The following is an 11,963-nucleotide window of genomic DNA, read 5'->3' as shown; positions in this document are numbered from 1 at the left end:
TATATATATATATATTATATTATATAGTGGTATTTGTTAAGCACTTACTAAGTGCCAAGCACGGTTCTAAGCGCTGGGGTAGATACAAGGTAATCAGGTGGTCCCACATGGGGCTCACAGTCTTAATCCCCATTTTGCAGATGAGGTAACTGAGGCCCAGAGAAGTTAAGTGACTTGCCCAAGGTTACACAGCAGACAAGTGGCAGAGTCGGAATTAGAACCCACGACCTCTGACTCCCAAGCCCGGGCTCTTTCCACTGAACCACGCTGCCTCTCTAATATCATATCTATGTACATACCTATAATTTATGTTAGCGTCTGTCTCTCCCTCTAGAGTGTAAGCTCCTTGTGGGCAGACGTGTCTACCAGCTCTGTTGTTGTGTTGTAGTCTCCCAAGCACTTAGTACAGTGCTCTGCACACAGTAGACACTCAGTACAGAGAAGCAGCGTGGTTTAGTGGAAAGAGCACAGGCTTGAGAGTCAGAGGACGTGAGTTCTAAACCCACCTCCGCCACTGGTCTGCTGTGTGACTTTGGGCAAATCGCTTCACTTCTCTGTGCCTCAGTTACCTCGTCTGTAAAATGGGGATTAAAAGTGTGAGCCCCACGTGGGACAACCTGATTGCCCTGTATCTACCCCAGTACTTAAAACAGTGCTTTGCACAAAGAAAGCGCTTAACGAATACCACAATTTTTAAGCGCTCAATAAATACTATTGAATGAATAATAATAATGGCATTTGTTAATAATAATAATGTTGGTATTTGTTAAGCGCTTACTATGTGCCGAGCACTGTTCTAAGCGCTGGGGTAGACATAGGGGAATCAGGTTGTCCCACGTGGGGCTCACAATCTTAATCCCCATTTTACAGATGAGGGAACTGAGGCACAGAGAAGTGAAGTGACTCGCCCACAGTCACACAGCCGACAAGTGGCAGAGCTGGGATTCGAACTCATGAGCCCTGACTCCAAAGCCCGTGCTCTTTCCACTGAGCCATGCTATTTGTTAAGCGCTTACTATGTGCAAAGCACTGTTCTAAGCGCTGGGGGGGATACAAGGTGATCAGGTGGTCCCACGTGGAGCTCACAGTCTTCATCCCCATTTGACAGATGAGGTCACTGAGGCCCAGAGAAGTGACTCGTCCAAGGTCACACAGCTGATAAGGGGCAGAGCCGGGATTAGAACTTTGTACCTACCCCAACGCTTAATACATTGCCTGGCACATAGTAAATGCTTAACAAATCCCATTCAAACAGTGCTTGGCACATAGTAAGCGCTTAACCAAGCCATTATTATTAAATACTATTAAAAAAGATGGGGGGGGAAAAAAAAAAAACCACACAAGTATTATGCGCATGCGCAGCAGAATGGCCCACGCTTAGGCTTCTGCGCAGGCGCAACCCCTGCTCTTTCTCTTCCCCGGGCTTTGCGGGCGTCGACGGAGGGCTGCCCCAAGTAGCGCCTGTTTCATCAACGCGGCGCAGCGACGAGTGGGAGGAAAACTCCTCTAACCCCGACCCCGTCTTCCGTCTGTCGGTCCCTCCGGACAGGTCGGGGAGGCTGAGGCCGGTCGCGGCGGGATCCCTCGGGGCGGCGGCCCCGGGCGGGTGGCGGACGCGAGGGGCAGCCCCGGGTCCTCGGCGGGTCCTCGCCCGAGGGGTGACGACGGTCGGCGGGTGGCGCCGGGCGCATGCGCGGGGTGATTGATTGACGGGCGGGTGAGCGGGTGAAGGACCGGCCCGTCCTGCCGCCATCATGGCCCAGCGCCTCCGCAGCCTCACCGAGAAGGCCCCGGCCCTCATCAACGGTGAGTGGCCCGGCAGAAATAAGGCGGCGAGCGGAACCCCACTCCCACCCCCATCCGCCGCCTGCTTTTCGTTCATTCATTCACTCAAAAGTGTTTATGGAGCGCCTACTATGTGCAGAGCACTGTACTGAGCGCTTGGAATGGACAGTTCGGCAACAGAGACCATCCCTCGCCCTCTTTTAATAATAATCGTGGTATTCCTTCAGCCCTTCCTATGTGCTGTGCATTTCCTAATAATAATAACGGTCTTTATGAAGCGCTTCCTCTGTGCCGAGCACCGCTCTAAGCCCTGGGGTGCGTCCAAGGTCATCCGCTTGTCCCCCTTTGGCTCCCCGTCTTCATCCCCATTTCGCAGATGAGGTCACTGAGGCCCAGGGAAGGGGCTTGCTCAAGGTCACCCAGCAGACAAGTGGGGGCGTCGGGATTCGAACCCATGACCTTGTGACTCCCAGGCCCGGGCTCTAGCCACTGAGCCACGCTGCTGCTTTTAGGCCCAGAGGTCCCTTCCCCCCTCCCCCACCGTCGCAAACTAATAATTGTAATCATTTAAACCCTCACTCTGCGCTAAGCACTGCGCTAATAATAAGAGTGACGATGATGGTGTTGGTTCAGCGCTTACTATGTGCCAAGAATTGTTCTAAGCGCGGGGGGGGAGGCAATCATAATAATAGCATTTGTTAAGCGCTTACTATGTGCCGAGCACTCTTCTGAGCGCCGAGAGGTTTACAATAATAATAATGGCACTTGTGAAGCGCTTAATAATAATAATAATAATGTTGGTATTTGCTAAGCGCTTACTATGTGCAGAGCACTGTTCTAAGCGCTGGGGTAGACACAGGGGATTCAGGTTGTCCCACGTGGGTCTCACAGTCTTATTCCCCATTTTACGGATGAGGTAACTGAGGCACAGAGAAGTGAAGTGACTTGCGCACAGTCACACAGCTGACAAGTGGCAGAGCTGGGATTTGAACTCATGACCTCTGACTCCAAAGCCCGTGCTTTTTCCACTGAGCCACGCACTCTTCTGAGCGCTGGGAGGGATACAATCGTAATAATGGCATTTGTTAAACCCTTCCTCTGTGCAAAGCACTGTTCTAAGCGCTGGAAGGGATGCAAGGTCATCAGGTTGTCCCCCGAGGGGCTCCCTGTCTTCATCCCCATTTTGCAGATGAGGTCACTGAGGCCCAGAGAAGTGAAGTGTCTTGCCCAAGGTCACGCAGCAGACAACAGGCGGACTCGGGATTAGAACCCATGACCTCTGACTCCCCAGCCCGGGCTCTTTCCACTGAGTCACGCTGCTTCCTTCGCTAAGCGCTGGAGCTAGGCACGGGACCATCAGAGAAGCAGCGTGGCTCAGTGGGAAGAGGCCGGGCTGGGGAGTCAGCGCTCATGGGTTCGAATCCCTCTCTGCCACTTGTCAGCTGGGTGACTTTGGGCAAGTCACTTCACCTCTCTGGGCCTCGTCTGGAAAACGGACGGGGAGGAAGACTGGGAGCCCCACGTGGGACAGCCTGATCACCTTGTGTCCTCCCCAGCGCTTAGAACAGTGCTTGGCACCTAGTAAGCGCTTAAATGCCATCCAAAACCCAGAGCAGACCCGATCTCTGTCCCGCGCCCAGTTTACAGCCCGAGGAGGCGAGGGAGAAGAGGTATTTAGTCCCCCTTTTTCAGATGACGAAACTGAGGCCCAGAGAGGTCATGCGCGACTTGCCCAGGGTCACCCACGAGGCAAGTGGACAGTGGACTGCCAGACTGTGAGCCCGTTGTTAGGTATTGTCTCTCTCGGTTGCCGAATTGCATTTTCTAAGCGCTTAATACGGTGCTGTGCACACAGTGAAAGGGCAGTAAATACGATTGGGTGAAATCATTCATTCAGTCGTATTTATTGAGCGCTTACTGTGTGCAGAGCACTGGACCAAGCGCTTTGGAATGTCCAGTTCGGCAACAGGTAGAGACGATCCCTGCCCAACAACGGGCTCACGGTCTAAAGAATGAAGTGGAGGGGCCGGGATTAGAACTCAGGTCTCCTGATCCCACTCTTGCGCTCCTGCCACTAGGCCACTCTGCTTCCCTACCTTGATCCCGAGCCCAACCCCAGGACCCGCGGGAAAGAGCAGGGAAGCAGCGCGGTATAATAATGATGATGATGATGGTATCTGTTAAGCGCTGACTAGCTGCCAAGCCCTGGTCTGAGCGCTGGGGTCGATCCAAGGTCATCAGGTTGTCCCACGTGGGGCTCACAACCTTCATCCCCATTTTACAGGTGAGGGAACTGAGGCCCAGAGAAGTGAAGTCCCAAGTGGCAAGTAGCCTTGAAGTGGCAAGGTGGCAAGAGCTCAGGCCTGGGAATCAGGAGACTTGGGTTCTAATCCTGGCTCTGACATTTGCCTGCTCTGTGACCTTGGGCAAGGCGCTTCATTTCTCTGTCTCCTCATCTTCAGTTTTATTAGACTGGGAGTCCGTCAGTGGGCAGGGACCGTCTCTATCTGTTGCCGACTTGTCCATTCCAGGCGCTTAGTACAGTGCTCTGCACACAGCAAGCGCTCGATAAATACTGTTGAACGAATGAATGAAGTTACTTGCCCAAGGTCACCCAGCAGACAGGTGGTATGGTGGATAGCGTACGGGCTTGGGAGCCAGAAGGTCATGAGTTCTAATGCCGCTTCTACCACTTAATCTGTGGTGTGACCTTGGGCAAATCTCTTTACTATCTGGACCTCAGTTACCTCATTTGTAAAAGGGGGATTGAGAGGATGAGCGCGTGGCTCAGTGGAAAGAGCCCGGGCTTGGGAGTCAGAGGTCATGAGTTCGAATCCCGGCTCTGCCACCTGTCAGCTGGGTGACTGTGGGCAAGTCACTTAACTTCTCTGGGCCTCAGTTGCCTCATCTGTAAAATGGGGATTAACTGTGAGCCTCACGTGGGACAACCCGATTACCCTGTGTCTACCCCGCCGCCTAGAACAGTGCTCGGCACATAGTAAGTGCTTAACAAATACCAACATTATGATGTGGGACTGGGATTGTGTCCAACCTGATTTGCTTGTATCCACCTCAGCGCTTAGTACAGTGCCCTGCACATAGTAAGCACTTGAATACCATAATTATTATTTTTAATCCAGGCTCCAGCACAAGTCTGCTGTGTGACCTTGGGCAAGGCACTTCACTTCTCTGTGTTGCGGTTTCCCTCATCTGGAAAGTTGGGATTGAGACTCTGAACCCCATGTGGGACGGACTCTGTCCAACCCAATTTGCTTGTATCCACCCCCAGCGCTTAATACAGTATCTCGCACGAAGGAGCATGGCCTAGTGGCAAGAATACAGGCTTGGGAGTCAGAGGATGCGGGTTCTAATCCCGATTCCACCACGTGTCTGCTGTGTGGCTTTGGGCAAGTCACTTAACGTGGGACAGGATCTATGTCCAACCTAATTATCTTACAATAATAATGATGATCGTGTTAAGCGCTTACTATGTGCAAAGCACTGTTCGAAGCGCTGGGGGGATACAAGGTGATCGGGTTGTGGCACGTGGGGCTCACATTTTTCATCCCCATTTTACAGATGAGGGAACTGAGGCCCAGAGAAGTGAAGCGACTTGCCCAAAGTCACACAGCTGACAAGCGACGGGGCCGGGATTAGAACCCATGACCTCTGACTCCCAAGCCTGGGCTCTTTCCATTAAGCCACTCTGCTTCTCTCTATGTACCCCATGGTTTAGTACAGTGCCCGCCCCACAGTGAGCAATTATCAGATACCCCCACACAAAAATGATCATCAGCGTGGACCCAAGTTCCAGTCTTACGGGAGACTCCCAGTCCAAGGGAGAGGAAGAATAAGTATTCAATTTCCACTTTACCAAAGAGGAAATTGAGACACAGAGAAGTTGTGTTTTACCCAAGGTCGCACTCAGCCAAGCGGTGGAGCCGGAATTAGAACCCAGACCCTCTGACTCCCAGGCTTCTGCTCTTTCCACTAGGCCACGCTGTCAAAAAAATAAGCTTCTAGAGGATATTGAAGTTGGCTGTTTTTACCTGGGCCACTTCTTCCTCTCATCTGAAGCCATTTGGCAAGTTAATTGAATCAGGGTGGCCCAGAAGGAGCAGCAGGGACAGTTAGGAAATCACCCTGTTTTTAACCTTTGCCCCGAGGCCACCAGGATGTCGGGAGAGCTAACAAACATTCCATCTTAATCCAAAGAAGGGAAAGGGAGAGAAGCCTCAAAGCAATTAACTGATTATTAATTAGAAAACTTGGAAAATGCTAGAAATCTCAAGTTGAAGCATTCAGATCCAGTTGATGCAAAACTAGGGGAGCTGAGAAAAGAGGATTGGCACTTCAAAGTAGATCACCATGTATGAGAAGCAGCGTGGCTCAGTGGAAAGAGCCCGGGCTTGAGAGTCAGAGGTCATGGGTTCGAATCTCTGCTCCCCCACTGGTCAGCGGTGTGACTGTGGGCAAGGCACTTAACTTATCTGTGCTTCAGTTACCTCATCTGTAAAATGGGGATGAAGACTGTGAGCCTCACGTGGGACAGCCTGATTACTCTGTATCTCCCCCAGCGCTTAGAACGGTGCTCTGCACATAGTAAGCGCTTAAATACCAACATTATTATTATTATGTGCTCTGGGAATAATTAGGGAATTATTTCTGACAGCATCCTAGGAATGTGACCTTGTCATAGCAGCTCTGGACTGGGGTCCAGGAGACATATGTTCTAATCTCAACTTTGTCCCTTGCCTGCTATGTGATCTTGCAGCGAAGCAGCGTGGCTCAGTGGAAAGAGCGTGGGCTATGGAGTCAGGGCTCATGAGTTCGAATCCCAGCTCTGCCACTTGTCGGCTGTGTGACTGTGGGCAAGTCACTTAACTTCTCTGTGCCTCAGTTCCCTCATCTGTAAAATGGGGATTAAGACTGTGAGCCCCACGTGGGACAACCTGATTCCCCTGTGTCTACCCCAGCGCTTAGAACAGTGCTTGGCACATAGTAAGCGCTTAACAAATACCAACATTATTATTATTATTATCTTGGGCAAGTCACTTGATTTTATCTGCCTCAGTTTCCTCATCTGTAAAATGCCGGGGGGGGGGAGGGGGGTGCTGAGGGCAGGGATTAAATACCTCCTTCCCCTTCCCTCTTAGTCTGGGAGCCTCCTGTGGGACAAGGATTGGGTCTGCTGTGATTTTCTGTCTGTCCCACGCTTAGCACAGTGCTTGGCATATAGTAAGCGCTGAGCAAATGCCATTATTAATTTGGGGAAGTCACTGGGTTTATGTTGTGCCAGCCTATGAAAACGTCGTCATATTTCTCCACTTTGGCTTCATCGTTGAGGTGTTTGAAAAGATCAAATCGGCGGAAAGTCTTTGGTGCCAGGCGTGGAATCTAGTTGGATTAGAAATGACCTGTTGGGTGAAACGAAACGGTTGAACAAAACACCGAGTTTTCTTATATGAATATCGGTTTTTATTTCAAAGGTAACCCTGCTGCTTGTTCATCCTTTTTGCCAATATAATACCGGTTCTTTTCTGACAATTACATTTTATCCAAGTGGCTGTCCACGTTTTTCACTTGAAACTCTCCAAACTGTCTCCACTAGTAAAGGCTTGGATTAACCGCTATGTAATTCATTTCTAATGCTTTTACAGGGGAAGGCAGGAGTAGGATGAATAACGGAAATTCATAAATATTCTCCCTGACCCAATTTAGCTAGAAACATCACCTCCCGAAACTAGTGGGGTCGATCAGTTGCGTGGGGTCTTTTCTGTTTGTTTTTGCCAGCGTGGCCTGGCGGATAGAGGATGAGCCTGGGAGTCAGAAGGACCTAGGTTCTAGTCCCAGCTCTGCCCCTTGTCTGCTTTGTGACCTTGGGCAAGTCACTTCACTGCTCTGTGCCTCAGTTACCTCATCTGTAAAATGGGGATTGAGACCGTGAACCCCCATGCGGGACAGGGGCTGTGTCCAACCTGATTAGCTTGTATCTTCCCCAGCATTTAATTAAGCACCTGGCATATAGTAAGTGCATAACAAATGCCATCATTATTATTATTTTCCAATTGCCCCTCTTCCCTCTCCTGGCTAGTGCAGGAGAGAATGAACTCTGGACAGTGACCGTATCTTTGGTCAGAGGCCAATCCTGGTATTAGATTACATTCTGTACATATCTTGAAAATATAGATTATACGTTATTCAGATGAAAGGCTGTCTCCCCCTGTAGACCGTAAACTCGTTAAAGGCGGGCAACGTGTCTGCCAATTCTGTTGCAATGTACTCTCCCAAATACTTAGTTCAGTGCTGTACACGTAGTAAGTGCTCAACAAATATCATTGATTGATTGACCGTAGACATCTGTAATGGAGACGACTAGAAGCGATGCAGCTAGTGGAGAGAGAACGGACCTGGGTTCTAATCCCGGCTCTGCCGCTTGCGGGCTAGGGGTCCCGGGGCTGGTCGTTTCACTCCTCGGAACCTCAGTCTCCTCATCTTTAAAATGAGGGAAGTGATCTTTAAAATGACTATCTTTCCTCCCTCCCTGTTAGACCGTGAGCCCCTCGTGGGAGAGGTACTGTCTAATCTTGCAACGACTTTTTTCAGATTTGCTCAGACCGTTCAGGTGTGACCCTACTAGGACGTAGTCAAATTACTAGGGAAAGTGTTTGCCAAAACGTTTGTGTAAACATCGTGAACTGTTGTGTTGGTAGATGCTACATTCTTTTTTTTTCTTTTTTTTCCCCCCCATATTATTAAGTGCATACTTTGTGCCAAACACCGGGGTAGATACGGGATAATCAGGACAGGCGCAATCCCTAGCCCACCTGGGCTCTCACTCTAGGAGGGAGAATGGGTGTTGAATCCCCATTTTACAGAGGAGGAAAGCGAGGCACGGAGAAGCGACTTGCCCAAGGTCCCCCGGCAGGTAAACGGATGGGGTCGGTAGCCCGGGATCCTCCGACCGCCCCGGAAAAAGGCATCCCGTGGGGGGTCAGTCGCTTAACTTCTCTGTGCCTCGGTTCCCTCGTCTGTAAAATGGGGATTAAGACTGTGAACCCAGCGCTTAGAAGAGTGCTCTGCACATAGTAAGTGCTTAACAAATGCCACCGTCATTATTATTGTTATTATTGTTGATTGAGCGCTTGCTGTGCTCAGAGACTGCACTAAGCACGTGGGAGAGAGTACAGTGTACCAGTCACACAACTATGCCTTTTGTCTAAACTCCTCCCCCCGAGGTCCGGGAGCGAAAGCAGATATTAACAGGAAGGTCTGAGGCGGGTGGAAACGCCACACACGTCTTCTTCCTCGTAGACCAGTGTGAGGTCTGCAAGAGAAGCTGCCGGCCCAGAGGATAGAGCGCGGGCCTGGGAGTCAGAGGGACCTGGATTCTAATCCCGGCTCCACCGCTGATCTGCCCCGTGACCCTGGCAAGTCGCTTGGCTTCCCCGCGCCTCAGTTCCCTCCTCTGGAAAATGCGGGTTAAGACGGGGAGCCCCGGGCGGGACGGGGACCGTGTCCGCCTGATGATCTCGGATCTACTTCGGCGCTTAGGAGAGGGCCGGGCACGTGATAAGTGCGTAACGGACACCGCGGTTATTATTAGTAGGTGACTTTGCAGCTCTGCCATCCCCCAACCCACCAACTGCCACAGTCGCTGAGCGGTGTGGTCCCCGCTCGATAATGTTGTGCTTCGAGGCTTCCTGTCTGATTGCACTTCCCCCGTGACACAGGTGTTCCGTAGCTCTAATAGCCACCGGTTACCAGGGAGCGGCCCCGCGTTTTCATTCAGGGCGCGCGTTCGGTTCGAGCGGTGAATGAATGGGATGCATGAATAAATATTTGTGTCCGGCCCACACATCTGCTTCTTTCGGTCTCCAGTGAGTTCATCCCGTTTTTTTGTTTTGTTTTGTGTGTCTCCCCCTCCCTCCTCCCTCCTCCCCCCCCCCCCCAGCTGCCGTGACTTACTCGAAGCCGCGTCTGGCCACGTTCTGGCACTACGCCAAGGTCGAGCTGGTTCCCCCAACCCCCGCCGAGATCCCCAAAGCCATCCAAGGCCTGAAGCACCTCGTCTCCAGCGCTCGCTCCGGCCGCCTCTCCCAGCTCACAGTCAAGGTACCGCGCGGGAAACGTCTCCCTTGGGGGCTTAATTCCCCGTCCTGGGGATTCGCGCTTGTGTTTTCTCCCGGCGGCGGGGCCGCGTCCAGCGGAAGGAGGAGCGAGGTCTCCCTCCTGGCGGCCTCGGGAAGGGTCCGCCGCACTCATTCATTTGTCCGTTTGGGTGGGGGATCGGCCCCCCGCCTGCATTTGCAAATAATGCCCTCTGCGGACCTTCTGCCTCCGCTATAGAGACCCAGACATTCTGTCCGAGCAGAGTGCTGCTGCCTCTCCCTTTTTGCAGGGGGTGGGTCTCATCGTCATTACCGTAAATGTGGTCTTTGTTAGGCGCTTACTATATACTAAGCGTTGGGATCGCACTTGTCAGCTGTGTGACTGTGGGCAGGTCACTTAACTTCTCTGGGCCTCAGTTCCCTCATCTGTAAAATGGGGATGAAGACTGTGAGCCCCACGTGGGACAACCTGATCACCTTGTATCCTCTCCAGCACATAGAACAGTGCTCCGCATACAGTAAGCGCTTAACAGATACCAACATTATTATTATTAATACTAATTGCGATATTTGTTGAACGCTTCAGCCTGGCTCAGTGGAAGCTGTCAGAGGTCATGGGTTTGAATCCCGGCTCTGCCGCTTGTCAGCTGTGTGACTGTGGGCAAGTCACTTCACTTCTCTGGGCCTCAGTTCCCTCATCTGTAAAATGGGGATTAAGACTGCGAGCCTCACGTGGGGCCACCTGCTTACCCTGTATCTACCCCAGTGCTTAGAACAGTGCTCTGCACATAGTAAGCGCTTAACAAATACCAACATTATTATTATTACTTTGTGCCAGGCTCTGCACTCAGCGCTGGGGTGGGTACAAGGAAATCGAGTTGGACCCGGCCCCTGTCCCACATCGGACTCATAGTCTCAAACCCCAGTTTACAGATGAGGGAAGGGAGGTCCAGGGAAGTGAAGTGACTTGCCCCAGGTCACGTGGCAGAGACAGGAGTAGAATTCATGAGCCTCTGACTCCCAGGGTCAGCTCTATCCACTACGCCACGCTGCTTTTCGTGGATAGAGCGCGGACCCGGGTGTCAGAAGGTCCTGGGTTCTAGTTCCCGACCCTGCCGCTTGTCTGCCGTTTGATCTTGGGGCGGTCACGTCTCTCTGCCTCCATCACCTCGTTCGTAAAATGGGAATTAAGGCCGTGAGCCCCACCTGGGATATGGACTCTGTCCAATCTGATCAGCTTGGGTCTATCCCAGCACTCAGTACAGAGCTTGGCACATAGTAAGCGCATAAGAGAGACCGTTAAAAAAAAAAAAATGGGTGGCAATCCGAGCCGCAAAAACAGCTTTGCACTTCTCCCACTGATGGAATCTGGAGTGCTGTTGTTTGTTCGGAAGACTCTGGGAACGCTGGGCTACTTGCCTGAAAGACCTGACATCTCCAGCGCTCGCAGCAGAGGAGCCAACCTCCGCTCCGGCCAGCGATGATGTTTCTCGACTCCGGCTGACCGAGAGCCCCTCGCTTCAGAGGGATGAGAGGCAAGGAGAGACCGGGCCTTCAACTGTGGCTGTTTCTCTCTTGCAGGAAGCCGTGCTGAATGGCTTGGTGGCCACTGAAGTCTTGATGTGGTTTTATGTCGGCGAGATCATAGGCAAACGGGGCATTGTCGGATACGATGTCTGAAGACCTCTGCTTAGCTCTTGACTTCCTCCTTTATTGCTTTGTACGTATACCCGGTCGGTCAAGCCTTAATCCCAATAAAGCGAGGCTGACGTGAGATTGTCTCTTTTCGGTCACCGGCAGGGTGGAAGGGTGTGGTGGGTTGGTTTTTTTCCCTGCCCTCCTGTTAACATCGTTTCTCCCTGGGTCAGATTGGGGTCCCTTTGGCCTGAGACAAAATATCGACCCAACTTGTTTTACTCCCTCAGAACGGGGAGAAAACGTGTGTCTGAGGACGGGATCGAGAATAAAGACACTGAGCCGGGGTCAGGAATGAGGTCCCTGGCCTCTTAAACGCTCCTCGCCCTGTACTGTTAATCTGTTCTATTTATATTGAAATTTTTCAGAGGA

General features: G+C 51.7%; 1 protein-coding gene across 1 annotated transcript; it reads left to right on the top strand.

Annotated features, from left to right (window-relative positions):
* The first annotated feature begins 1,674 nt into the window (after positions 1-1,674).
* Positions 1,675-11,670, top strand: ATP5MG (ATP synthase membrane subunit g). Its single transcript, XM_001513662.4, has 3 exons — positions 1,675-1,806; positions 9,740-9,900; positions 11,478-11,670. Exons 1-3 carry the CDS (start codon positions 1,755-1,757, stop codon positions 11,574-11,576), a joined length of 312 nt encoding a protein of 103 aa, XP_001513712.1. The 5' UTR covers positions 1,675-1,754; the 3' UTR covers positions 11,577-11,670.
* Positions 11,671-11,963: the final 293 nt, after the last annotated feature.

This window comes from Ornithorhynchus anatinus, chromosome 11 (assembly GCF_004115215.2).
Source record: "Ornithorhynchus anatinus isolate Pmale09 chromosome 11, mOrnAna1.pri.v4, whole genome shotgun sequence".
Taxonomy (NCBI): domain Eukaryota; kingdom Metazoa; phylum Chordata; class Mammalia; order Monotremata; family Ornithorhynchidae; genus Ornithorhynchus; species Ornithorhynchus anatinus.
This window is presented reverse-complemented; position numbering and strand designations above follow the sequence as displayed.